This window comes from Capronia coronata (genome assembly GCF_000585585.1).
Source record: "Capronia coronata CBS 617.96 chromosome Unknown acBCG-supercont1.1, whole genome shotgun sequence".
NCBI lineage: Eukaryota > Fungi > Ascomycota > Eurotiomycetes > Chaetothyriales > Herpotrichiellaceae > Capronia > Capronia coronata.
In genome coordinates, this window is record NW_006912893.1 from 3,855,071 (window position 1) to 3,882,226 (window position 27,156).

A 27,156-nucleotide genomic window follows, 5' to 3' on the forward strand; every position below is an offset into this window, starting at 1 on the left:
TCGAACACCCCACCGTATGCTGCGTAGGTGTTACGGTGCATCATACGTCGTGTTTCATGCCATTGCCGTCGTCGTCGACTGGACTGCCCATCGTCTGTACAACACTGCAATGCTCATCATTGTTTCCTGGTTCCGGTGAATTCTCCCTCGTCAAAGCCTTCTGAAGGCTCGGGTAGTGAAAGTGGAAGCAAAGTCTGGGACACTGTTCGTCATGAGCACCCAACCTTCATCCGATGGATACTATGACCTCGGGTCCTTCCATCGTCCAGTGAGCACTACAAGCAAGGACGCTCAAGTGTGGTTCAATCGTGGTCTTGTCTGGAGCTATGGCTTCAACCATGAAGAGGCGGCAGAATGCTTCCAAAAAGCCAGCGTCCTCGACCCTGACTGTGCCATGGCTTACTGGGGTCTCGCGTACGCTCTCGGACCCAACTATAACAAGCCATGGGAATTCTTCGACGGCGAGGAACTCGAATCTACGGTATCTCGAACCCATTCTGCCGTCGAGCAAGCCAGATCGAGAGCTATGACTAGAACTACACCGGTCGAGAAGGCACTCGTTGACGCGCTCGAGTTCCGGTATCCGCAAGCAGAAGCAGCTACCGACTGCTCGATATGGAACGAACCATACGCCGACGCCATGGGCGCCGTGTATGCTCATTATCCAAACGATCTCGATGTGGCAACTCTCTATGCCGACGCGCTGATGAACCTGACGCCCTGGAAACTGTGGGATTTGCACACCGGTCAGCCTGCTCCTGGGGCCCGCACTCTTGAAGCAAAGGCTGTCCTCGATCGAGCATTGGCCCAACCTGGCGGTCTGCAGCACCCAGGTCTCCTACATCTTTACATACATTTGATGGAGATGTCAGATTGTCCTGAGAAGGCTCTTCCTATAGCAGACCGTCTAAGAGGACTAGTGCCAGACGCCGGCCATCTACAACATATGCCTACACACCTCGACATACTATGCGGCGACTATAGCCGGGCCATATCGTCCAACATGGACGCCATCCGTGCAGACGAGAGGTTTCTGGCCCGTGCCGGTCCGTTGAAGTTCTACACCCTCTATCGATCGCACGATTATCATTTCCGTCTCTACGCCGCCATGTTTGCAGGTGAATCCCAAGTGGCCCTGGAGACCGTCGACTGGCTGGAGGCCTCTATCCCCGAAGACTTGCTCAGAGTGCAATCGCCGCCAATGGCGGACTGGCTGGAAGCGTTTCTGGGTATGCGTGTGCACGTGTTGATCCGCTTTGGTCGATGGCAGGATATCCTTGACCTGAAGGTGCCCCGTGATCGAGAACTGTACTGCGTGACCACGGCACTGATGCACTACGCCAAGGGCGTCGCATGGGCTGCCACGGGAAGAGTGGAAGAAGCGGAAGAAGAGCGCAACAAGTTTCGAGACGCTCTGACGCGCGTCAAGTCAACACGCACACTTTTCAACAATTCCTGTGTAGATATTCTGGCGATCGCGAACTCGATGCTGGACGGTGAACTGGAATACCGCCGTGGAAATGTTGAGGTCGCTTTCGCTCATCTCCAACGGGCTAGTGCTTTGGATGGTTCCTTGCCCTATGATGAACCCTGGGGCTGGATGCAGCCGCCCCGTCATGCGTATGGTGCGCTTCTCCTCGAGCAGGGCCGTGCTGAACAGGCGTTGGCGGTGTATAGTGCTGATTTGGGGTTCGACGATACACTGCCACGCGCCCTGCGGCATCCTAACAATGTCTGGGCGCTGCATGGCTACGAAGAGTGTTTGAGGAGACTAGGTCGGACTGCCGAGGCTGAGAGGGTCAAGCCGCAGTTGGACAAGGCATTGAAGGCGGCCGACGTCGCTATAAAGTCTTCCTGTTTTTGCCGCGCTGTTAACGAAACGTAGATGAAAGACTCCCGAGGCTCTCTTTTTCAGCCTAAAGAAGTACTTCAAGATCGGGCTCTCCACATCGCCCGCAGGGTTCCAAAGTTGATGCATATGGAGATGGAAACGACGGCTATCATATTCAGGCCTTGCTTCTCCCAGACCCTTTCGATGGTGGTCTGTAGCTTACCCCAAGACCCGATATTCAGGGGCGAGAACAACTCGGACGTCTTGCGGCGACGTTGGATCGGACAGCAGCTCCTCCTGCTTCGTGACCAGGTTGAGTGTTCAGTCCAAGGAGTGTCGCAAAGGTCCTTCGCTACGTCGATGGTGGATCATAGATTGCGAATTCAATCTCCAACCCCCTCCGGTTCACAAGAGCTCCAATCCGACATAACGTTTTTCGAATGCCGTTCGGTCGACAGGAAATCCCGCATCCCGCATCATCACAGCACGAAACCAGTTGATCGACTTGAGATTGGCCCAGTCTACTTTTCCCCAGGCTGGTATCCGGCTCGGACTTGTACCCGGACACTGGGGGTTTTCCCGAAGGCCTCCGCGGTCACCTCCATTTCCTCCCCATACCCCAGATCCCAAAGATATCGGTACATGACAAGTTGATTGGTGGTCATGGGGATGCAAGCATTCAATTGGTCGCAAACCCCTGGAAGGTGGACGCCACCACCTTTGACGATACCCATCGGCAGGTCGCGGAGAAAGGAGTGTCAAAAGTATATCCATCTGTCTCTGATATGAACTGTCTGGCACCCTCTCTGGATCGACCAAAGTGTTGCAGAGTGGCAGTGCTACGAAGCAGTCAATCCCATATACACTCCATTCTACTGTTGTCTCATCAGCATTATTACCATGGGCGAGGCACCACATTTCTGGATTGAAGACCGATGTGTAGACGCACCAAGGCCGCTGAGGGCGGTGGTGATTGGAGCAGGAATATCAGGAATCCTGGCGTCTATCCGGCTTCCTCAGCGGGTTCCAGGTCTATCTCTGCAGATTTACGAGAAGAACCCGGACGTTGGAGGCACCTGGTTTGAAAACAGATATCCTGGATGCGCATGTGGTATGTCGACATCGTTAGACGTCCTTGTTCGTGGCTAATCAACTATCCAGACATCCCTGCACACACATATCAGGCGACCTTTGAGCCGAATCACGAATGGAGCCAGTTCTATGCGAGCGCCCAGGAAATCCATCGGTATTGGAAAAAGGTGGTGGCGAAATACAACTGTATGAGGCACATCAAACTCAACCATAAGATTGCATCTGCCGCTTGGAATGAAGCGGGAGGCAAATGGGAGGTTCAAGTATGCTTCTCCGTTGATGCAGAGTCATGTCATCCCTGCTTACCAGTTGTAGGTTCAAAATCTGGAAACCGGAGAGACATTCACAGATGTCTGCGATGTGCTGGTATCCGCCACCGGGGCTCTGAACGACTGGAAGTGGCCTCAGATTCCTGGCCTTCGGGATTTCAAGGGCAAGTTACTCCATAGCGCCAAATGGGATGAGACGTTCGACTGGACGGTAAGGAGGCCTCAACGCAGTCCTTGCCATCATGACTGACGACGCGCAGGGCAAAAGATTGGCAGTGATTGGCAACGGGTCAAGTGGGATTCAAATCGTTCCAGCAGTCCTCGCCAAATCAACTCATATCGACCATTACATCCGGGGCCGAACGTGGTTAGCTCCTACGTTTGCTCGCGAGAAGGTGGATCAGATGGGGAAAGGATTGGACAATTGTCAGTGAAGCCACCCAAGGATTGAAACGCATTCTAACGTACGGACAGTTTCGTTCTCAGCAGAAGACATCAGCCGCTTCAAGACAGACCCAGACTTCTACGAGAAATTCCGAAAAGGTATGCATATACTACCATCTGCCTGGAGCCCTGCATTGACCAGCTCCTACTCAGACATCGAACTCGAACTCCAGTCAGTCCACGCGGTGACCATTAAGGGCTCACCCGAGCAATTGGGCGCGGTCGAGATATTCACCGAAAACATGAAGCGAAGACTGGCCGGAAAGCCGTTGCTGGCAGATACTCTCCTGCCATCGTTCCCACCCGTCTGTCGCCGGCTGACGCCAGGACCCGGGTACCTTGAAGCGCTCACCGATCCCAAAGTGGACGTCATCACCAACGGCATCCGCGAAGTGGTCAGCGACGGGATCATCACCACCGACGGAGAGCATCGGCCGGTCGACGCGATCATCTGCGCGACGGGCTTTGATACGACATTTTGTCCTCGGTTTCCCATCACCGGCAAAGGCGGCGTCGATCTGGCAGACAAGTGGAAGCAAGTACCCTCGACATATCTCTCGCTAGCCACCGACGAGTTTCCCAACTACTTTATTTCCCTGGGCCCGAACTCGGCGTTGGGAACCGGCAATCTGCTGCTGCTGATCGAGAAGGCCATCGACTACATCACGTTGTGCTTGGCCAAGATGCAGAGAGACAACATCCGGAGCATGGCGCCTCGGCCGGACGCGGTCAAGGGATTCGTCGAATACTGCGACGCATATTTCCAAACCACCGTCTTCAGTCTCGATTGTCGTAGCTGGTACAAAGGTGGAACATCGGATGGTCGAGTCAGTGCGCTGTGGCCAGGTAAGCTCGACATTTTCTGCCCTTCTGTCTAATGTGTGCATGGCTGACGGTTGAATTATAGGATCTTCTCTGCACGCAATGAGGGTTCTGACGCATCCACGGTGGGAAGACTTTGTGTATGAGTACGTGAATGACAACCCGTGTGGGTGGCTGGGCAATGGCTGGACACTGGAGGAAAAGGAGAAGAGGGTCAGGGTTGATTATCTCAACAAGGATCAGATCGACTTTCCTCCTGTGCCGACGACGGCAGAAACAGAGGCTGAGACGACTTGAGTCTACTTGAGACCTACCATAAATATTTATACATGTGTATGTACGAAGCACACTCGGCAGGCGAGGCTGAGGGATGTTCTAATACTCTGTACTGACTCTAGCAGTCCAAGGCCTCAACGTACGTTAGGGGTACCTTAGTACCTTAATCTACCTAGCGGGGATTTAGTTACCAATGGCAAGTCACCTCGGCCGAAGACGGCACCTAAGCCGAGCTGCCTCGAAGTTGTATGGCTTAAGGAGCTTATCGGCCTTAGGGTTCCTTAGGGTTCCCTAGGTCCCCTAAGCTTATGAACTTAAGCCTATGAGCAGCCACCTATACCCCCTTACCCCCCCTACCCCTTACCCCAGCACCTAGATCCAGCCAGTTGGGCACCTCACCCCGGGGCCCTTGCAGCCTCGGTCGCCCCCAAACTCGATCTCACGCACCTATAAGAACATGACTTCGAGTTTCTAGCCCCCACTTTAAGTACCTGAGAGAGGTACCGAGGGTACGTACAGTGCCTAATCTCGATTCCACCCCCCGCACTCTCGATCCCCCGTTCTCCGTCCCTTTGAATTATTCTCTCCATCTTCCATTTCCATCCCCGCATCCCACATCCGACTCTCTTCTTTTCCTCTCTCTTTTCTTTCCTCCTGCTTGATGCTTTGATTCCGCACTTTTCGAAACCCTGGTCCTGGTTATACTGTAGCTGGATCACCCGAAGTCTTCTCCTTGTCTTATACCTCGCAATCCTAATCCTTCTTCTCGTACACCTTACATTCCTTCCTCTCTATCTCCACTCAGTCTTGCAGGCTGCAGCATATCGTCTCCTCTTCATATGCTCAAGATGGAGAGATTCGACGACCTCATCCGCAGTCAAGCCCTACTCTCCTCCGCCGTTGCTATCAAGCAGGCCACCAGTCCTACAATGACGTCCACCGGCCCCGATAAGCGTTACCGTTGTGTGACCTGTTCGCAGAGCTTTTCCCGAGCCGAACACTTGAATCGTCATCAAACGAGACGTAAGTGTGAAGTGTGACCCCATGGTGTACACGCTGTGCCTCTCGTGACCTGACTGATGAGTCGTCCAGATACCGGTGCCAAACCGTTCTCCTGTGTGTTCTGCACTCGGAACTTCTCTCGCAAGTACGATGCTGCCGATATCTGCTGCGTATGAAGGTGACCATTGACATGATCGCTAGAGACCGCTTACAAAGCCATTACTATTCTTGTCAACGAAGAGGAGACCGTGAACCACCGAGTTCCATTCCCAAAGGTCGACGGCCACATGCTTGTATTACAGTATGAACAAATTCTACTCCCAAGGCCCAAACCCCGTACAAATCCCACTCCCAAGGCCCAAACCCCAGTCAGCCGAGACATTAACGGCCGACGTGTTCTAGTGCATCACTTCCAAGATCCGATGTGATGGGAGCCTTCCCTGCGCTCAATGCAAAAAGAAGAAAGTGCAATGCCGCCAGAGATCGACTGGTCGGCAGGAAATGAAAGGTGGTCCCGCCATACCTTTTGAATCTATGTACATGGGAGCTAACCCCCCAGCAGCCGAACCATTAGGGCCTCTCGAGGATCGAGTATCCATCAAGGCGCTTTTAAATGGGGGGATCGATACCTTCACCGAAAGATTCAATCTTCCTCCTTGCGATGACCGGGTTCGTAGCCTTCAATTCCACCAGCGAACCGAGGAGCCAGATGAAGCGGATGCAAACACCCCCTTACAGCCCATCGATACGTCTCCCGATTCGATGGATTACGCCAGCATATTCGAGTCCACATTGGAAGTCGACGATCAATATCTTGATTTTTGGACCGGTCCATTCGCCTTCATGCCGTCACCATCCTACTCCGACATGCAGATCGAATTATACGATCCCATCATCCTCTCTTCGGAGGCTCTGCCTGGACCCACGCCTTCTGACTCGACTCCAACACTGCCAGATCAGCCGCAGCATGTCTCAGCACTGAATTTGGCCATCTACAACAAACTCTGGTGTTTGGCTTTGGACGAAAAGACCCGCCAGGAACTTACTGGATGTCTCAATTTCCTTCTGATGGGCGACAAAGTCTCCAAATTCATCTCCATGTACTTCCGAAACTGGCACTTGAACTGTCCCATTCTGCACCGACCGTCTTTTGACCCTGCGAAGGTTCCTCTTGCTCTGCTGGTGACTGTCATGTTTATCGGAGCCATGTATTCGAAAGATCAAACGGAACGGCATGCAGCGAAGAGATTGCTGGATGTGGCGGAGTTGGTGGTTTTCGATTCCGACATCTTCTCTTTCGAAATGGAGGTCAGCCGATCCCTCCATGGCCACAACCTAGGGTCAGCTTCAAGTTTGAGTTCGAGTACGAGTTCAAGTCGACAAGATCCAGATTGGGAACTGTTTCAGGAGCTCCAGGCCGGCTATTTGATGGTTGTGGCTCAATACTGGAGTGGGCCGACCATTGCCAAACGCCGCGCCATGGAATCTAGGTTTGGACACGTCGTCAAGGTACGAAATTGAACAAGCTCTGGACTTGCACATCAATGGTGAAGAAGGCTGACTGTCCCTCCAGCTTGTCCGCAAATACAACCTCCACCGTGTCAGACACCAGCCCTCCGACCGCATCTCAGAAACCGCATGGTTACAGAAGGAATCTCGCATCCGGTACGACAGCGATCGGGACCCGTTGAAGAGAATATTGCTAATTGATTCATGCAGGACGACCTCAGTGATTGCACTACTCGACTGTGCAATGAAGATCTATTCCAACTATCCATGCCGCATGACCCTGGCCGAACTCGACACGGATCTCCCTTGCAAAGAAGCCATTTTCAACTCACACCATCCGTTCATGCAAGACGACTCGATCTTCGCTCCACGACTTACCATTGCTCAAGCATTTGCACTGCTCTTTGACAAATCCAAGCCCTCCTCAACAAAATCTGCCCTTGACCCGACCCTCAGCAGCAGCAACAATACCGCGGCAGATTTGGAAGCTTTGGAATCCGCCAGCAACTGTGACCTCACGGTATTTGATCTGTTTATCCTGATTCACCGTACGTTATATCTGTTTTCTGTACCCTCGATTCACATCTGCATTGCCTCTTTCTTGGCCACACCTCAGGAACCGAACTGTTCGTTTTCTTCTTTCATTTCATGGACCACTGATTTCCAAGAGTCCAACCTACATCTTCTTGGCTACAAGCATCAAACTAACTTGAAACACTTATTGTCCAGATCTCTACACATACATCCACACCTGTATAATGACTCTATCCATCAATCTCCCCACAACATCTCTGCCCCATCGGACCATCAACACCAATGGCCACAAACCCACCAGCCACCTCACGGGGCCCTTGCAGCACGACATCAAACTCGCACTAGACCGATGGCGCCAGTTGTGGCAGGCAGTCTGCTCCCAATCCTCCGACGAGTCGATGAAAACTGCGGGTATGTCTCGCAACGGATTCAACTTCTGGCTGGTCGCCCAGTCACTCGTGAACAAAGAAGAGGCTGTCGAGGTCGTGACCGGTATGGAAATCAATTGCGACGATGCGTTGACGAAACTGAAAATCTTGTTTCAAAACGACAATGACAATGACAATGATAATGACAACGACAACCACAGCGAGTAACGATCAGTGATGAAGTTGGAAGATGGAAGATGAAATTGAATGTCGTCACAAGATCAATCTATCATCGAGCGAGGGCGAAAAAAGTTTGTCGCTTGGAGTTCAATAGTGTGATACGATACATATATACCTATCCATATGTGTATTCATCCATCCATTCATCCATCCATTCATCCATCCATTCATCCATCCATCTATCTATGTTAGACAGTTCAAACTTCAGCTCAACCTAAAGTATGGTTAGTCCCAGAGAGTCAGATCAGAGGCCAAATACTACTTATTGACTTTGTTCACGGAAAAGAAAGAGAAGATTATGACAGTTTTCTATGCTCAAAAGGACGATATGTTAGTAAGAAGACAGAAAGCCATACCTATCATCCATAAGGTCAGGAATGAGAAAGTGAGTATGCGGTCACAAGTACTTGAACTTCACGCAGTATGTCTGTACCATATAGTATATACCCAGAGTCTCGACTCTCTAAACAAGCGGACAAACGAACAACGCGATACTATTGCAATTCAAGGTGAGGGCTGTGTTCGATAGCTTTTCTACAGCCACTTGCAGAGTCCTATATATCATGTCCATGTCCATGGTGATGGCGATGGTCCCGGGATTCCTGGCTTCAACCTTCTGATCCCAACCATCGCTTGTAAGTTAAACATGTCGAGATGGAAAAGGTGTTCAGTGCCAGATCTTGTTAATGTCGTGACAAGATGACAGCGTTCGCATTGTGTATTCCTGACAGACTATACTATTGAGAGGAGGAGGAGGTGCGGACTCAACCTCCCCCTTCCCCTGGAATAGATTGTACTTTCAGAGATCTCCGAGAAATTCTCTCGCGAGGCAGGCACAAGTTGGAATACAATACAGTACCCTGGCATACCCTAGCATACCTAGGTAGGTAGGTAGGTAGGTAGGTAATCATGCGGTCAACTTTCAATTCTAGGCTGCTGCTTGGAAGTTGCTGGGGACTGTTTTTCTTTTTCTTTTGCAGCGACTCATCTTCGCTTCCAGGAGGTGACTATCCTATCACTGTCTAGCCCTTCGTTCTGAGGTGCCAGAGGTCCGAGGTCGTGATGACTTTTTCTGTATCCAATTCGATTCGATTCGATTCCGCTGGAACTGACCTATTTTATCAGAGTCAAGGAATTATTGGCCACCTGCTTCTCCATAGGGGTTGTCGTCTGTTTAAGCTGTTACTAGGTTTCTGGTTGCAGTCCAGCGAAGAATTCGATCCGTAGACCGTAGTACCAGGCACGTCCTACAAGAAGAAATGAAGGCTCGAGTGTGACCGAAAAGAGTTTGTATTACCTACATTGCTCTGCCTCGAGGGTGGTCGACCTATCAGTGACAGGCCATTCACTTCTACTTCGGAGTTCTGCCTGATTTCTCGTGGAGTCAGACCTTCCCATCCCACCGACGACAGCACCGGCAGAACTTACACGCTGATAGGTTTCCGTGGAATTTGAAAGCTCTGAAATCCGCCGAGATCTGAAGAAATCTCCATGATCCTTCCCGTGAAAGGCTCGCCAGTTTCTCTCTTGAGTCTGACCAGAACATGATGAGCAATAGATAAAGTAACCAACAAGTATGCCATCCATTGCCTCCAACCGAACGCGTAGCCGAAGAGACCTATCTCTCTCCCTCTTCATCAATGATGGACCCGTGATATGTTTGTAACACAGGTAGCAACCCGATCCCGTGAGTCGTGACCCCGTGAGTCGTGACCCCGTGAGTCGTGACCCCGTGAGTCGTGACCCCGTGAGTCGTGACCCCGTGACCCCGTGACCTGCGCGGAAATTCAATACATATGATTTATAAGTTCCCGATTTCTGTCGCCCATCGTGGTAGGTTCGGTGGCCTAGTGGCACGACCACAGCCCAGGGATGCCTAAACAGCACTAATTAAAGGATCTCGATCTTTTGCCTTGGGTGGTTCACCTGTTCCTTTAGGGGCCGCCTCCATACATGCTATAGCGCTGGGAGTCCATACCTATAAATACAAAGACCAATCTTTGGAACCATTCTTTTTTGGACTTTTTGGACTTTTTGGTTTTTGGGTTGTTGCCAAATTGGATAGGAGAATGTGCGGTGCGCATCGCTTGGTGTTGTTGTGTTGTGTTGTGTTGTGTTGTGTTGTGTTGTGTTGTGTTGTGTTGTGTTTGATCGATGTTGGCGACGCGACGAACACTCATGGCTTGGCGGCGAGGCTGCGTTGGCAAGGGGGGCCTCTCGATATCAAACAACCTTACCAACCACAACAGATTACACCACCACAACAAATGCAAACATTTTCATATGTCTTGGTCGGTCTCAGTCGCACTTACTGCTTCGAAGACAATTCTGCTTCGTTTTGGGTATAGTCGAGACGAGATATCAGCACGATTCATGCTTCTGGGTAGGGAGTCTTGACCAGATGTTCAAATACCAACATACGCCAGGGATCAGCATTGCCGTGTCTCGACGTGCACAACTTGACTTGTCGGCATAGGGAGATGGGAGATGGGAGATATGGCAGTCTGCGGGTTTATTTGGGCTGATGAAGGGATTTCGGGAAACCCCCTCTCCCCCCTGGAGACTACTAGGGTTACGTACAGAGACAGAGTTTGTACTCTGTAGTATGCCTTGGCCCCCAAGTCCACAGTGCAAATCCGAGTCCAAGTCCAGAGCACTCCAGTTCAGCCAGACCGAAAGACCGAAAGACTCTGGACCGAGTTACACCGCCACAACCCACTGGCACTGGCACACCAAGCTGGACCCGCTGTCTACAGAAAAACTTGGACTCCACTCTTCCCGAAGCTCCTGGTTGATTTAATTTGACTAGGTCTGCAGGGGTGCTTCTCAGCCCGGCAAGCCAATCAGCAGGCCCACAGTCACCATTTCCGATCTTCCGCTCTCCACCATTGGTTCCAGGTTTATCCTTAGCTTCGGGAATCGGCTACCGACTACCCTTTTGGGAACTTTAGCCTGAGATTCAAATTTGCGCGTGGGATTTAATTCACATGCAAATGCCGAAGTAGCACCAGTATCCACAACTACCTACAGGCCTGACATAAGGGGGCAGCCTGTGTTTATGTAAGTCGGCTATTGAAGGGACAGAGGATACATCAAGTATCCACTCACTTTCAGCTGCCCTTGTACTCTGTAAGATAGTACAGAGCCATGATCCGACCCATAATCGTATGATTATCCGGTTCGGGATGTGCCTCTTCAAGTTCGGCAATTGGCCGGTGGTGGCGTCCACGGGCTGGATATTGGATATTGGATACTGAAGACTGGATCCATCTGGTTTTGTGATTCCCTGATCCCGAATCTATGCACTTGAGGTATTGAGTATGGCGATATCTACTAGTATGATATGCGTGCTTTTCCGTCCCTGGGCCACTGCAGGTAAAAGTCGAAGGTAGGTAGGTTGTCTTCTTTTCTATCCCACATGCGTGAACAGGTACGAAGCACGTTTCTTTTTCTGTTTCTGTTTTCTTTTGTTTATTCGTTTCATCTTCGTCCTGCTAGCATGCCAATACTGACCCTCAAGCGAGACTGGCTTGCAGCGGACAAGAACGATATGCTCTTCGGTTTATGGCAGGGTAACTGTAGCTCTGCATTCAAAGTTGGTAGATACTCTGTACAGAATGAATGATAGGCATGGTCTCGAATCTTTCTCAGTTCAAGCACTCAATAGGGCGATCGTATACAGAGATAGCATCATGCAGGCTGAATCTGGGTCAAGATATCACAGATAGCTAGGAAGATGCCACGCCAATGATGGGAGGTGAGTTGAAATTCTTTCTTCCTTCTTCTCTTTTTCTTTTTTATGCTTTTGACCTATCTTACATTTCTTTCTGTTGGTGTTCGATGTATGCTTCTCAGCCTCCCATAAACTAAACTCAGCCAGGGGGAATCGCACTTCGGCGTTCTGACTAGAGTCCAGACTACAGACTCCAAAGGACGTTCCCAGTTTCCATAACTGTCCAAGCCTTGTGGGCCTGACATGTGTCAGAATATCCCAACTTCCGAACTCAACCTTGACACCTGTCTGATGAGTAAGACCTCCAAGGCCACATAGTCAGCAATCCACAATCCACATTGCTCAGGGAGCACCACTTCTTCTCGGCGAGCCCGGCTAGACCACACGGGACAGACCACACGGGACTGTGGAACTCTCGGTACAGAGACACAGTACAACGTACTTAGCAAACGTTAACCACTTCCGGTCTCGATCCGGGGCGACCTACTCGCTCGCGGTTATATTGCGCGCAATGTGAAATGATTCGCTTGTTGCTCTTGTCAAAATTTGCAAGTTGCATCACTGATCTGTCAGGACTCAGCCTCGTCGAAAACGACCAGAGGAGAAATGAAAAAAAAAGGAGGAAACCCACCAACAACAAACACTCAATCCCAAATCTGACATGAATAACGAGATAGGCATACCATACGACACACACGACAGTGGCAGAGTGAACACCGGAAATACTAGATAGACTATGGTATTATTAATTATAAATCGGCCCTCTTCAGTTCTTTCTATACAGAGTACACTATACTCTATAGTGTTGATGTCCACAACCTTCTTCTCTTCCTGTCTTACCTGGCCTTTGTTTAGTCGTCCCCCACACTGCAGCAGGACATGGGAAAATCGGATTCGGATGGAGATCTTAGGAACCCGAGGAATCCGAGGAGCCACTTGTTCAGTCCGAAGCCGAGAAAGGACCCCAAAAGGTGATCCAAGATGAGTCTAGTTGCACGCTGAACGCACTGACAGTGACAGTTCTGTCTAGTATTTCAATATTTCAATATATCAATTTCATGAACAAAAATAGTACTCTATCCTATCCTCTGTACTCGGGCAGAATGCCGTCTATTCAATTTTCTGGATATCCCTCCGGAGACTACTACTACTCGGACTAGAACCGGTTTCAGGTCTCGATGCTACATCAGCCAGCATTCCTCTCCCTCTGGTGTCACGAGTTTGCTCTTCATCATAGATTTTCAACTGCTGTATGATATGATCAGACCTGCCCGAAAAACACCTCAGCAGGAAGCATGTTCCAACCTCCCCCAACGACAACGCGAACTAGAAAGCAAAAATAGACACCTCTGACGAGACTTTTGTGTGGAAATTTTATACGCGTATTCCTCAAGCCGTGTAGCTTCCTCTTTTCCTGCCAGGATAGAAGTTATAGAACCCAGCCTGATCGAATGAATCCAATTCAATCCAATCCATTGTGTTTCAATGCCCCCCTAAGTTGAGAGCTCTACCCATCATGATTCATGGGCGGCTTCAATCAACATGTTCCACTCTCCATACCAGGTACCCGCCATACCACCATACCACCTAGACCAAAAAAGAGCATCCGACTTCATTGGCACGAAATCCGCCTCGGTGATATGCTCGCCAGAAAGATCAAATCGACACAAACCGTCATGACTTCATGGCCACTCACAAAGATCAAATGGCATCATCTGCTCAGAAAGGAAAATGCATATATGTAAGTTTGCAAAACCCAAAGCAGACAAAAACAAAAAAGTAATCGCCAAACCACCCACAGCAAAACCCACAACGCAAAACGCTGCGGAATGGGATGGGTATCGCATAACCAAAAAAATCAAACTCCAAAGTTGACCACCCTCAGATCCCTTTCCACCATGACTTCCATCCAATCCACGTCCAAACTTTGTCCCGTATTCATGAATCGTTCATTCTGTTTCTCGTAGACCGCGGCCAGGGCCTTGCGTGTCGTGGCCGTGTTTCGTCCAATACTCGTCTTCTCCATACTGCGGATCAAATCTAACGCCAGCATTCTCTGTCCGCCGTCCAGACTGGCGAATCCGGCTATAAAGACCGGAAACACCAGATATCGACAGTCGGCCCGATCTTCGGCTAAAGCCTTCCGCGTCATCTCGAGGATCTGGGTCGAAGCGACCGCAATTTCCGTGTCGTAGTCCGGCGACGTTTCCAGGCGCTGACCCGGCCACATGGATGTATGAGAGTAAAGAATGCAGGCCCGATAGAGCGCGGCCGCGTGTTCGTACAGCACTTTCGATCTGGAAGGAAGGTTGCAGGCGTTGTGGCTCACCATCGACACTCCAGGCGTCACCCACAACTGTCTCAGGGCTTCTTGCACCTCGAATATTCGGGTCTGCCGTATCCGGGTCGTCTGCGCTCGTCGCATCATATCGGTGTGGTCGATATTGTTGGCGCCCTGTCGGAACTCGCGCGCGAGAAGGCCCAATCGAATGGCCAACACCGTCACCTCGTGATCCAGCTGCAGGATCGTCGGTAGTGATTCCAGCTCATGCGCATAAACCACGCTGGATCCGTCCAGACCGAGAGGATACAGGTGGAAACTAGGCGGCGGGATGATGTCGTGGTTCAACATGTATCCCACAAACTCTCCCCGGCCGCTACCACTGAAGAGAGCACCCAAGTCAATGTCGCAAATCCACCACACAACAAACGGATATCTTTCTCCTCCAAAAACTTCGCGCCGTGACAGGGTAATTCGTAAAAGGGTCGAAAGATGAGGGGACCAGAGATTCGAATGGCCGTCTTCGGCCGCGGCAATCTAAAATTGAGTCTGTCAGCATAATCAATCGCCAACGACATACCACCAAGTCGTGATGTTGAACCAACCTCATAAACGAGTAACAAGAAATGAGTCAAAAACGCGCCATCCGAACACAAATCATTGGGGCTTTTGAGGGCGCTCTGTAACGCTGGCAGAGCTTGCTGGTAATGTTGTAGCGCGTCTAATCGTTCTTTCCCTTCCTGAACAGCCAGACTCAAAGCTGCGACCGCCATCATCGCATGGTGTAACTAAAAAGTCCAAGATTAGTTTCAAAATGTGGGTGTGCGGCTCAGGACAAGATGACTGACTGGTGGGAAGGTCCTCGCTGCCGTCTCCAAAACATTCACGCTTGAAGGTATCATGCCGTCTCTTGAATCCCGCTCGGATGGTACGAGCTGTCTCCATACCACATGTCGGAATTGTCGCAGGTATCGAGCATCCTGGCCGATCCGTAGGTCGTCCATCATGACGGATGCTGGCTCTTCAGTGAAAACGGGTCCCACTGTTTCTTCAGACTTGATGACAGGGGTAGGTCTGCCAGTTGGCGAAAACGGCGACTTTGTATCCTTGGAGGAATGACTGAACGTGCTGCGCCGGCCGACATCCTCGAACCGAGGCAACACCACCACATTGGGATCACCAGCAACAGGAGTACCTTCCACAACTGTCTCGCGTCCGGTGCTACTCGCCAGTGATGCGGCAATGGACCCTCGGCGCAACGGTGATAAAATCTCGGTCTTGACTTCCGGGTCGTCGCCATATTCCGGAAGGTGTTGGAAGCTATCTTGGTTGACAACAACATTGTAAGTTCCCGGGCTGGATCGCTCGGCTTTCTTTTCGCGTTCTTCGTCGGTGGTCAGTGATGCAAATGGTGGTAGGTCATCTACAACGGCTGAGCCGGTGTTGGCTTCTGTCACGGCAGGAGAATTGGCTGGAAAGAAGACGAAAGAAAAGAGGTTAGCCAATTTGTGACGCGAAATGAATGACCGACCTTTAACTGACAATCCCACACCGAGCTGGTGACCACCGTAACATCCTGCATCCGCTCGACAACACGCGGAGTGTCATCTCGAAAGGCCAACCGAGGACTGTAGTCGCAAGTGTGACCAAGACGACTACATTGACCACAAACCGGCCTCCCTTCGTCACATTTGACTTTCCGGGTGCGACACGTCCAGCATCCAGTGCGTGACCGGGGAGGTAGGCGGGCGCGCGGGGGAACACTAGGGCCCAGGTGGCCGCTGCGGCTGGAGCTAGTCGAGGAAGATTGGTCGTCCTTGGGCGCAATGATAGGTAACCGCACCGGCTGTTTCTTCGAGGACTCCCCTCGCTTCTCGTCCTGCATTACCACCGTCGTGTTGGTAGAGATCATGAGGAGTGCTCTGCCAGATAACAAAGGGGGAAAGGAGGCCGACGCCGGATTAGGTGCACATGTCAGACGCCGGGTCTGGCACTAGCTACCCAACGTAATAATTCCGATTGATACAACCAGCGATGTGGGCTCCTGGCACAGACAAGGCTTGGACGCAACACGCAGTAGATATGGATGAGGGGAGCGCTCGTATGGTATAGGCAGGGAGGACGGCTCCACGGTGCCAGATAGCCGCAAACAATTCGCGCATCCAGGCCGAGTCTGATTGCCTCGGGGCGGCACGAGGGAAACCAGATCTGAAAGAAGTGTCGAGAAGAGACAGGAAGAGTGGAGGACAGTCGCAAGACAGAAATCTGAAATGGTAGAAGTCAATCAAAAATTTGGCATTTGGGTTAGCCCGGGGGCATCGCTATGTCATATGTGTGTACGCAGTAGTAAGTAGGTACTGTCTGTGTACGGAAGATGCGAAAAGGCATGCACAACCCTAGGTTGCCCGATCGGCCGTCATGATTGGAGTGCCACACAGATCATTGCTTGAGGCCATCCGGCATTGAGGGTCGCACCCCATCAGCAGGTAATAGAGTGACCCGAACTTCGAAGACGGTCTGACAGATTGAAGCATCTTCGGCTATAGCACTGAGGGCTAAAGTCCCATGGAGGGGATCTCCGGTGCCAGGGGGGCGAATCTGCCGGGACGCAGGGTAGAAAAAGGACAAGGGAGTGGAGGAGGAGGAGATGGTAGCTGGTGGTAGTGGCTTCGAACGTAGAGAGATGGTGTGAGGGAGTGAGGGAGTAGATGGAGGAAGCGGATCCAAAGCGCAGTCGCAGTCGCAGTCTCAGAGCCCGGCCACGGATCGGAAAATCTGTTCTACCGAGGGATGCACCGGTGGTCTGTGATTAGCCAGTCCAATTGCCTAGCTTCCTCTTTCGCCCATTGCTTGCATCTTCGCCCTGCACAACTCTCTTGCTTACGCCTGCCAGTGTGTCACAACACTCCCTACTACTACTAGCTACTGAACTGACTGTGCTTTTGGGCCCTGGATTCCGCTGGTTGCTTCTATCGCTCCTGTCACGTAGTTTGAGTTCAGTTGCAATGGCAGCGCTCGTCTGTCACTTTTTGAACCGAGTTTTCCTTGTGCGCCGGCCTTCTGTCAAACCACGGCAATCCTCGTCCCTTCTCGTGCCGTCCGGGACCCTCTCCAGTCGCCCGAGAATTCTCCTGTCGATAGTATCTACCAGGCCTGGTCACCCGTTAAGCTTTCTACGCTAGGTATCCATCCGAGACGAAGCCTTCGAGTACAAAAGCTCCAGACTTGAGTTTGTCGGGAATCGGGACACAAACGCCCTCCGATGAAGCAAACTCCACCTCGCTTGCACAGCGACGAGATGGTTGTAACAAGAGTACACTGGTTGGGACCCGTTAGGCTGCCACCATCATCACGCCAACCATATCCAACCTTCCCAAGCCCACCGGGTCTCCCAAGTAGAACACATCCTAGGACTCCTCTGCGATACCACGACGGCATTCTATCCTTTCTGCAGGATCATGAAGCAGGACAATAGCAGGGGGGCGGTGTGCTACCAGGAAAAATCAACAGGAGACGCTAATCAAGGCCCGTGCATGGATGCATGCAGCCTTACCATCCACATGGCAAGGTTTCTGAATTCCCCAGGGATCTGGCAGACCACAGGTCAAGCGAGGAGACTTGCATCCTTATCCTCGGAAAATTGGTCCGCCCGCAGACTCGGTGAAGACGAACAAGGATTCAGTCGTTGGGAAGTGTTTTGCAGGGGACCGTCACAGAAGAACTACTATATTACTGGAGGTTGACAATACAGGGTACATGGGAGGGCATCAAACGAGGGCCTGTCGGGCTCTCTCGATGTCCTCACGCAGAGGCCTCGACCGTTCGACCTGCAACCAGCGGTCCAAGATCGCCCTGAGCGCTGCGGGATCCACGACGCCACCCTCAGCCAGCGTCCGAGCAAGATCCACACGTGATCTGCGCCTGCCCTCGGTTTCCGTCGCTTGGCGAGAAAAGTCGGCCCCGGCGGTGAGCACCGCCATAAGAAGTGGCTCAAATGGCGCAAACCCGCCGCCGCCCGTTCCTCCATCGTCTCCTCCCGCGCGTCTCCCCGAAACCTCTTTTGCTACAGCCGCTGACCTAAGGCCCTCAAGTTGTGCGTCATCCGGGGCTGAGTTATTTTCGGTCTTGTCGCAGCCTTCCTTCTCACCACCAACACTCCCCTTTTCGTTCTCTTTGCGCGCTGCCTGGACGAAAACCTTTGCACTGTCGTATAGTGCAGCGTCGATTGTGCTGGAATAAAGCGAATGCGCCTTTTGTACAATTCGGGTAGCTTGATCCAGAACATTGACGTTTGCATGGGTTGCCAAAACTTTGAACAGGCATGACACAGCCGCCGTCGCCGTCCGTTCCACCGCGCTATTACTACTGACGCCCGGTTAGTCGTGACCTGATGCCCAAGTGGGGGTTGTCTCACCGATTCTCAACGGACTTGCCGTTAGCATCATCAACCTCCATGGCATCCTCGTCTGTCAGCTCGTCCATCAGGTCCGCCAGATAAGGTACCACCTCCTGGGTGAGGTCCAGATCTTCCCGGACGACCGCGAACTCCGCGAGTGCTTCAATCGCAGGAGGTCGATATGTGGCATTTGTCCTCTTCGCCTCCCGCAGGGCAATCTTCTTCATCTGTTGGGTCGTCTTTGCGTCGGACCAGAGTGGCCGAGCTTGCTTGATGAATTTGGGATACACTTTGATGATTTCTTCCTTACCATCCCAGGTCTTACCGTCCAGGGCTTCTTGCACCAGGGGCCAAAGAAGGGAACTATCCCTGTCACTGTAGGTCTCCTGGACTTCCATCGATGACATCAACTCGGCGACTGCCAGAGAGCAAGCATGTTTGATGGGCCACAACGGTGACTTGATATGGGTAGATATCAAGTCGACTATCTCCGGTAAGTAAAGGTTGATCGCACGGGAGCCGCCAATATTCTCTTTCCATGGCACATCAAACCGCTCCCTCACTTCTTTGTCTGTGTCGCGACGTCCGATGAATGCAAAAGGTAGAAAGGCTGAAGCAAAATTCATGAACACGTCGTTGGCCGCCTTGGAAATCGCTTGGATGATTTCACCAGCAACGGCGCGATGGGCCAGTTCCTGCGATTCGAAATACAATTTCTGAGCGTACTTGCTTGTTGCGTGGACTTCTTTGTCGGAGGCCAGCCTCATCAGGTACCCCAAAGAAGTACTGAAAGCAATGCTAATGGTGGCATTGCGATCGAGGAGATGCTTTCTCGTCACTTGGATGAACCTGTCAGCGTATGGTCGGAATGCGGTTGGATGGCGAACCACCAGCGTGGTCATCACTCTGCTGAGTCCAACCTTGGACGGAAGTCCGATCGATGCCCGGTATGCATTCACAAGCCGTTGCATGCCATCTTCCATCGGTGCAACACTTGGTGTTCCGGGAGTCGACACCACCCCCTGCATAGCGTCCGTAGTGTCATTGTCCGGGGTGATCGGCATGGTGATGCTGTCTAAACAACGCTCAATTGCCTCGGTAACGGGCGAGGCGTTGATACTCGAAACTCTCATCTTGTCAAGCTTCTCAGCGGTCAAGCCGTATTTGTCGGCGTTCAGGTGCAGATAGTTGATACTTTCGTGTTCAAGTGAGCTGAGAGAAATCACCAGTGTCTCCAACACCTTTGGAGCAAAGGGGCGTAGAGCTTTCGGCGGACACTTTTTGACCACCTCCAAGAGTGTCACCACGGCGTACTGCTGGACATCCTTCGCTGCTCCGTTTTCCATCTGCTGCAGCAGAAATGGCATAGCATGGTTGAGCATGGTTGCGGATCGTTTGGAACTGCCCTCACCCACCTCCAGATTGCGAATCAGCATGCTTGTGAGTGTTCTGCATAGCTTCATGGCGGCCACGCGCACAGTTTCCTTGACATCATCTAGGACCTTGAAAGCCACGGTCCAGATCTCGTCAAGGTACTTTTCGAACATCTCGACGTCGCGGCCCTGCACAAGGTCGGAGATTGCAGCACAGCTGGCTTCCCGAGCGCGCCATTCTTTCCCAGAGACCACACTTTTGAGCAGATCTTCCATGATGAGATCGAAGTTCTCGTTGATCACCTTGTTGGGGTCCTTCACTAGAGCTTTCCAGATCTCCTCCATCGACCGTTGAACATTCGGGTTGGGGTCAAACCGGTACCGGAATAGCTTGGGATAAAACCTCTTGTTTTCCGTCAGATACGTCGAGTCAGCCAGGACTTGACCCAGCCCGAATCGACCAAATGCGGCTCGGCTGCTCCAAATAGCATTGTTCGAAGCCAGGTTCATGAACCTGTACACCAGACTGGGATCGCCCATTTCCGTGGCAAGACGGACAATGTCTTTGTATGTCGTCACCGATTCTCCCTTCTCGGTGGGCAGGGCACCCGGTTCGAACAGCTGAGTATCCTCATCCACAGAACCAGAGAATCTCGCCGTGGTCCCCGTAAATGTTTGGACCAGATCTCGTACCAGATCGTCTCGAAGCTGTTTATCTCCATGCTCATACACGACACTAAGCCCTCGCGAGCCAGTTTCTTGCACAATCTCATCGCGATCGTTGAGGAGCCTGGCAAAAGCAGCTTGACAATCCCGCAGCCTCGCTTTGATGGCTGAGAGGTTGCCGCAGTATTGGACAATACATAAGAGCCAGATGGCGGCCGCCTTCTTCTGCGAGGGTTTCGTCGTCTTACATTCCTCAAGGACTCGTTCAATGATTATTTCGGCCAGTATGTCGTTGTCACCCCAGGTCGGCAGCTCGGCGTCGACGTCAAAATCAGTCATTGTCGATGATGAACCGAGTCCAGCACAGGCTACAGCCAGGGCTTCTCCCAGTGCAAAGTGGAACTCTGCCCGTCGGACTTCAGAGAGCCCTAGGAGACGCTTGAAGAATGACTCAAATTCGGAGTCGGTTTCTTTCGCATGCAGGGTTGGAAGCAAAGGTCCAGCGGCAGATACCGCTGGCTCATTTTCTTTCTTCCCATCAGAAATGAGAATTTTCAGTAGGTCCTGGTCCGGATGTGGTCCCTTGTCAGGTGGCATGCATAGAGCGAGCTGCCGCAGACACCGATATGCGGTCTCCTTGAGAGACTTGTCGGTGGATGTTTTGATGATATCGAAGATAAGTGGTGTTAGCTCTTGCAGGATGTTGTGAGAAAAGTCCAGACGGCCCCTGAGCGATCTCCTCGTAAGGCAGAAACATGCACGTAACATATGACCCTGTGCCTTGAGTAGTTGGTCTCCCACAGCCGAGTTCCAGTCTTTGCTGTCACTCAACTCCGCGCACGCAATAGCCTCGGCGTCGTCGGCAAATGACGAAACGATACCAAACACGCGAGCACCCCGGGTTTGTAGCGTCGACTTTGCCACGATCTGCGAGGCTGCGTCGAGAGCCGACTTCTGAACACATGGAATCAGGCTGTTTGGTGCAAGCGACATGAATTCGACGGACAGGTCTGCACATTCACCGGAACCTCTGGACATTCCAAGCAAAGCTGCATTGATCAGAGGTAATGCAACATCCACTGGAAGGTCACGCAAGTGAGTGCGGATCTTCTGTCGGACGTCGAGATCATTGCTGACCAGGGCATCAATTGTCTGCTTCCAATCTGCCGATGCTTCTGGCACCAGCTTGGTGTCCTTCAAGGCGTCACAGATGAAGACGTTGCGACAAAAAGTCACTGCAGCCGCTAATACCGCAAGGTTGTCGTAGTATTTCAGTTGATCGGGGTCTGAGTTGAAAAAGCGATGCACCAGAGCGGAAAGCTCAGGTAAAGCCAATTTGCCCACTTCCTCAGACGAAGGACCTGCCATGCGCACATTGGACGTATGCCAGTAAGGGTCAAGACCTCGGACACCTTCCTCTGCCACCTCTCTGCGGTCTGACGAGCCTAGAGCCAACACATCGATGAATCGTGCATCGACGTTGTGGAAGGGGAGACATTTGTTGGCGAATCGGATTGCGGGATACTTCGTCACGTTTACCGTGGTCAGGAAATAGATCGGATCTTCCTGGCCAGGCGTGGCAAGCACGTTCCATAGTAAAAGGTCCCTCAATCGCGCGGTGGATGTTTCATCGAGATCGGTGGCTGTGACCGTGTTCATCACTCGCCCAATGGCCTCTTCGACGCTGCCTTTGATGTCTCGAGTCGTGTCACAGCGTAAACTGGTGAAGAGCCACGTTACGAGATCCAGAAGCCGTACGTTCGTCTCCGAGGTCTTCGCCGTGTCCTTGATTGCGGCCAACAGTCCAATGCTCTCGTAGGCTTTGGCGCGTAACTCCACCTCCGCAGCGGCCGACCGATTGTCCTCGTTCATTGTCGGCCAGCCCTGCATCTCAATATATTCTTTCAACAGATCCTGAAGCCGGGTGCTGATCTGTCCCAGATGCTGACTCTGACCCACACGGACAGTCCAGGTCAGGTATGAGAAGAGCGCTGCTCGGAGTTTAGCCGCCTCTAAACCGCCCGACCGGGCCGCGTTTAGCAGCTGCGTCTCGACCATATCCATGACCTCTTGCGTGCGCGTGGTAGACCTCTGGCTGCGTGACAGGATGGACAGGATCCGCGTCTGCAGCTTCGGCTTCGTTCCGGCGCGTCGGTAAAGTGCAAAAAGGGCGTCTACGGTGGTATCGGCCTCGAGGTCGAAATTGCACTGTTTGAACATGATATCGCTCATGCTCGCTGCAGAGGTGTTGGGGTCGACCGCCATAATAACCGCTGGGATGAAACGCTGCTGGTCGGTGAATATCGAGGTGAACAGAAACCGCGCGATAGGATGGACAACCTCGGACCGGCGTCTAAAGTTCTTATCAAGTACAGGTTTGAAGTCTTCTTCGTCTTGCCCTAGACTGTTGGCTGTGCTGGGGTCCTTGGGGTCGTAGAGCAGGAAATCGCAAAACCGAGCGACCAAAAGATCACTTTGTGTTTGGGAGAGAGCAAATGTCTCTTTGAGTGCCAGATCTTCCTTGCTACCACGTTCAGGAAGATTCCTCCACTTGCTCAGCACCTCGAGGAGGAAGTCAAAGGCGATCGCCCACATCTTGCGGTCGCTGCCTTCGTAGCTTTCATTCTTGGGCACCGCGAACTGGAGCACACCAGGCAGTGTGACAATTGCTTCGCCGACGTCCAATCTCGGCAGACCTTGCTCGATGAAGACTAGACAGAACCTCCGGACGAATGCGTTTTCTCCTTCTCGGAACGTCTTAACCAGCGCCCGAACAGGCAGTTTGATATCCGCAGTGATCTTCAATCGCTGATTGACGTACTGGCACACTTTGATGGCGAGGTTGCGATTCTTGGGCGTGGGAGACCCCAGCTTCAACAGTAAAGCCGGCAGGAACTTCTGCAAGATCGTCTCCAGTTTTGCATCGGTCGAGGCTGAGGCGATGCGCAACTCGAGGTTTGATATCAGGTTATATTCCCGCTCCGGGTCGGGAGCGGGTTGTTGTGAGGACATGGCTGGAGTCCAAGGTATTGTGTGCTAGGACATTGGGTTACAAGCCTAGCAAGGTGACACACCTCTATAACCCACGCTGTTCACTCTTTGGAGCTTGTAGAGAGGCAAAGAAGGGCTGCTGACCGTATGAGTGGAACAGGTGTAGATTACAAAGACAGTTATCGGGCCCGAGGATACCTCAATGTACGTACTCAAGCTGGTTGATAGGGGGATGAGAAAGAGATCTCACTCGATTGCCATGCCGATTCAGAGAAGATAATGCACCGGTCTAGCAAGAGGCAGCAATGTATTCGTCATATTCCAACGGCAATTCTCAAGATTCTAGTGTCATCCATAACATTGCCACGTCGTCGAGTGAAGCCTTCCGCATCGCCTTCAAGCGGCAACAACGCCAAGACGGACTTCGATTGGCGGAAATCGCCATTTCGTGCCTTCAGACAAGGCTGAACTACGATATGGTGATGGCCGCAGAGTTGAGCCTGACACGCAGCACGCACAACAGTCTGAAAAATTGGAGTTTATACAACAGCAGTTGCATTGGCAGAGGGGCGGATCTGGGCTGACGGACGCAAGGGATCTATGAGAGCGGTATGGGTACTCGAAGCCGCCAGCGACACAGAACAAATTGGGATAGAGACGTTCGCGGCCGGCACCCCAGGCCGCCAGTCGAGGACAAGATCGAGAACGATAGCGAACAGGATACCTGCTCCAGCGGACGAGGCACATGGGGCTTTGTTGGTCCAAGACGAACAATTGTGTATGACCCCATAGCAACAATCGACGCCCAAGGAAACACACCAGAACGGTGAAATCACTCAAAAAGTGGCTGGAGGTCCTCTTGATTTTGCGGATATCCGAACTGTTGAGACAAAATAGTCGATTGTGGTTTTTGATAACCCCGGATCAACGCCCTCCTGCAGAAATAGGACGAGCCTAGACGAGACTCGCTCCTTGACACGGAGAAACGGACTTCGTCATACTTCGTCGACGCCCTCACGGTAGTGTCATTGCTCTTTTGTTCTCCCGTTCTCAATTCTGCATCCCCAGCCGCAAGCGAAACTCTGCAACAAAACGTCCCCAAGCCGCCACCACTTTATCGCAGTCTTCTCGCTTCTCTCTCAGACTCGAGCAGGCACAGAATGTCGTCCACTTTCACTGTGATCCCAAAACGTTTGTCAGTCATGTCTTCACCATCGCCTCTCCTTCTCAAGTCGTTCTCGACTTCGGAGCACCATACCTGGTCCCTTGACGTTTCGGATAATGCTTCGGCTCGTGTCGTCCATGAATTCGACTCTGACTTGGGTGACACCACCTCGGGAACCTTGAACACGAGGACACAGATTAGTCGCATGCCTCAACCACAAGCGATTCTTCAGGTGTGTGCGCATTACCTGTTCGGCCGAGGACTCGGGTGACCTTGACAAGCTTGACGGGGGTCTTGCCAGCATCCATCTTGACGGTATTGGCAGAAGATTGGTTCTTCGACGGGTAGATGGAGGTTGGAAGAATTCAGGTATTGGCGAGGGAGAAGACGCGGTCGACGACTGAGGTTTTGCTTCAAGTTGCGCAGGGTCAGTCGCAGCGGCAGTGAACTGCAGTTGCAGTGCAGTGATTGAATGTGGGCGAGGATGCCAAGATTTGTGGTGCCAAGCCCCGACCTGGCCCCTCCGAGGAAATTTTGAGCAAGGCTCTGACTCAAATCGGGGAACCTTCAATAATGGCTATAATGGAGGATGTGCTGACGGTGAGTTCGACATTCATTCTATAATCTTTCGAGTAATTCATGCTGGTAGAAAACCGGCTTCTGCACATAGACTGTTTGTGTGCGTAGAGAAATCTTTTCTTGTCCTTGTCCAGATCTGCGTGCCACAGCGCCCCAAAAGTGATCCGCTCTTTTGCAGTCGCCCAGCATCAACAAGAAAGTCTACCTAGAGCAACCTCGACTTGTGAAACTGTTATAACGGGAAAAAGAACCCTTGAAAAGGTCTAGCTGTTCAGGTCTACTATTTCCTTCAATCGCCATGGATCTCGTCAACCACCTGTCCGATCGTCTACTCTTTGCGGTTCCCAAGAAAGGCCGTCTCCAGGCCGCAACGCTCGACTTACTCTCAGGATCCGATATTCAGTTCCGACGGGAGACAAGACTCGACATCGCACTCGTAAAGAACCTGCCGCTGGCGCTGATATTCCTACCGGCGGCCGACATTCCAACATTCGTTGGTGAAGGCAGAGTAGACCTTGGAATCACAGGTCAGGACCAAGTGGCCGAACATGACTCGCAGCTCGCACTGGGCGAGGAGACAGGCGTCGAGGAAGTGATGGATCTAGGCTTTGGAAAGTGCAAACTGCAAGTGCAGGTTCCTGAGAAAGGCGGTATCCAGGACGTCAAGGATCTGGTCGGCAAGAACATTGTCACCAGTTTCACGGGCCTCGCCGAGGACTATTTCGCGCGACTGGAAGGTCTGGGTGGCCGAAAAGAGAGTATCAACGGCACCTCGAGCCCAATCCCGAAGCTGAAGACAAAAATCAAGTTCGTTGGTGGCAGTGTTGAGGCCGCCTGTGCGCTGGGTGTTGCAGATGGAATCATCGATTTGGTCGAGTCGGGCGAGACGATGAGAGCAGCCGGCCTCAAGGCCATCGAGACGGTGGTGGAAAGCACTGCCGTGCTGATCAAGTCGAGGTCGGTATCGAATCCGAAATTGGTGGACTTGATCGCCGCTAGGATACGAGGAGTCATTACGGCACAAAGATATGTTTTGTGTCAATACAACGTCCCTCGGGACAGGTTGGCCGCAGCCACCAAGATCACTCCTGGAAAGAGGGCTCCTACAATCACTGCACTGGAAGAACCGGATTGGGTTGCGGTCAGCTCGATGGTGGAAAAGAAGAATATCGCCACGGTCATGGACGAACTCACGGCCGTACACGCGACGGATATTTTGGTATTGGACATTGCCAACTCCCGGACAGGCTGATCTGGCTGCCGCACGGAGCGCGCTACTTTATCTTTATATATCATTGCAACGGTGGAGTAGCCTACGCGAAGAGGAGCGAGGCCTTGGAAAATGGTTGGACCTAGGTTGGTGCATACAATAAGATTACCAAAAGCTATTGCCCGCCATTGTGATTGCAACACCTCCAGACATTGGGGAATCAGATTGTACAGTAGTTGCTGTCGCCAATTGCTTGAAGCTGTAGAGTCGAACCGAATGGCTAAGAGCCCAATGATCCCAGGCGCATGTTGGTCCCTCCGACCAGGGCGTTCAGGCAAGGCTGGTACGGTACTGGAAACGCTGATCATGGGCGCA

General features: G+C 52.0%; 7 protein-coding genes across 7 annotated transcripts; 4 read left to right on the forward strand and 3 right to left on the reverse strand.

Moving 5' to 3' along the window:
- Positions 1-211: 211 nt before the first annotated feature.
- A1O1_01364 (uncharacterized protein) lies at positions 212-1,885 on the forward strand (the record flags this gene model as incomplete). Its single annotated transcript, XM_007722277.1, has 1 exon — positions 212-1,885. One exon carries the CDS (start codon positions 212-214, stop codon positions 1,883-1,885), a length of 1,674 nt encoding a protein of 557 aa, XP_007720467.1.
- Positions 1,886-2,731: 846 nt separating this feature from the next.
- A1O1_01365 (uncharacterized protein) lies at positions 2,732-4,755 on the forward strand (the record flags this gene model as incomplete). Its single annotated transcript, XM_007722278.1, has 7 exons — positions 2,732-2,942; positions 2,993-3,186; positions 3,239-3,403; positions 3,453-3,618; positions 3,667-3,735; positions 3,790-4,482; positions 4,544-4,755. The coding sequence occupies 7 exons, from the start codon at positions 2,732-2,734 to the stop codon at positions 4,753-4,755; spliced, it is 1,710 nt and encodes a 569-aa protein (XP_007720468.1).
- Positions 4,756-5,582: 827 nt separating this feature from the next.
- A1O1_01366 (uncharacterized protein) lies at positions 5,583-8,375 on the forward strand (the record flags this gene model as incomplete). Its single annotated transcript, XM_007722279.1, has 7 exons — positions 5,583-5,757; positions 5,827-5,881; positions 5,938-6,037; positions 6,139-7,245; positions 7,310-7,401; positions 7,456-7,793; positions 7,975-8,375. 7 exons carry the CDS (start codon positions 5,583-5,585, stop codon positions 8,373-8,375), a joined length of 2,268 nt encoding a protein of 755 aa, XP_007720469.1.
- Positions 8,376-13,978: 5,603 nt separating this feature from the next.
- Positions 13,979-16,286, reverse strand: A1O1_01367 (uncharacterized protein; the record flags this gene model as incomplete). The annotated part of the gene is made up of 4 exons (XM_007722280.1): positions 13,979-14,938; positions 15,007-15,189; positions 15,250-15,872; positions 15,944-16,286. The coding sequence occupies 4 exons, from the start codon at positions 16,284-16,286 to the stop codon at positions 13,979-13,981; spliced, it is 2,109 nt and encodes a 702-aa protein (XP_007720470.1).
- A 1,882-nt stretch (positions 16,287-18,168) lies between these two features.
- A1O1_01368 (uncharacterized protein) lies at positions 18,169-23,848 on the reverse strand (the record flags this gene model as incomplete). The annotated part of the gene is made up of 2 exons (XM_007722281.1): positions 18,169-18,763; positions 18,816-23,848. 2 exons carry the CDS (start codon positions 23,846-23,848, stop codon positions 18,169-18,171), a joined length of 5,628 nt encoding a protein of 1,875 aa, XP_007720471.1.
- A 1,193-nt stretch (positions 23,849-25,041) lies between these two features.
- Positions 25,042-25,300, reverse strand: A1O1_01369 (40S ribosomal protein S28; the record flags this gene model as incomplete). The annotated part of the gene is made up of 2 exons (XM_007722282.1): positions 25,042-25,169; positions 25,240-25,300. Coding segments are annotated over 2 exons (189 nt in total), but the record flags the coding sequence as incomplete, so codon positions are not given.
- A 569-nt stretch (positions 25,301-25,869) lies between these two features.
- A1O1_01370 (ATP phosphoribosyltransferase) lies at positions 25,870-26,823 on the forward strand (the record flags this gene model as incomplete). The annotated part of the gene is made up of 1 exon (XM_007722283.1): positions 25,870-26,823. The coding sequence occupies one exon, from the start codon at positions 25,870-25,872 to the stop codon at positions 26,821-26,823; it is 954 nt and encodes a 317-aa protein (XP_007720473.1).
- Positions 26,824-27,156: the final 333 nt, after the last annotated feature.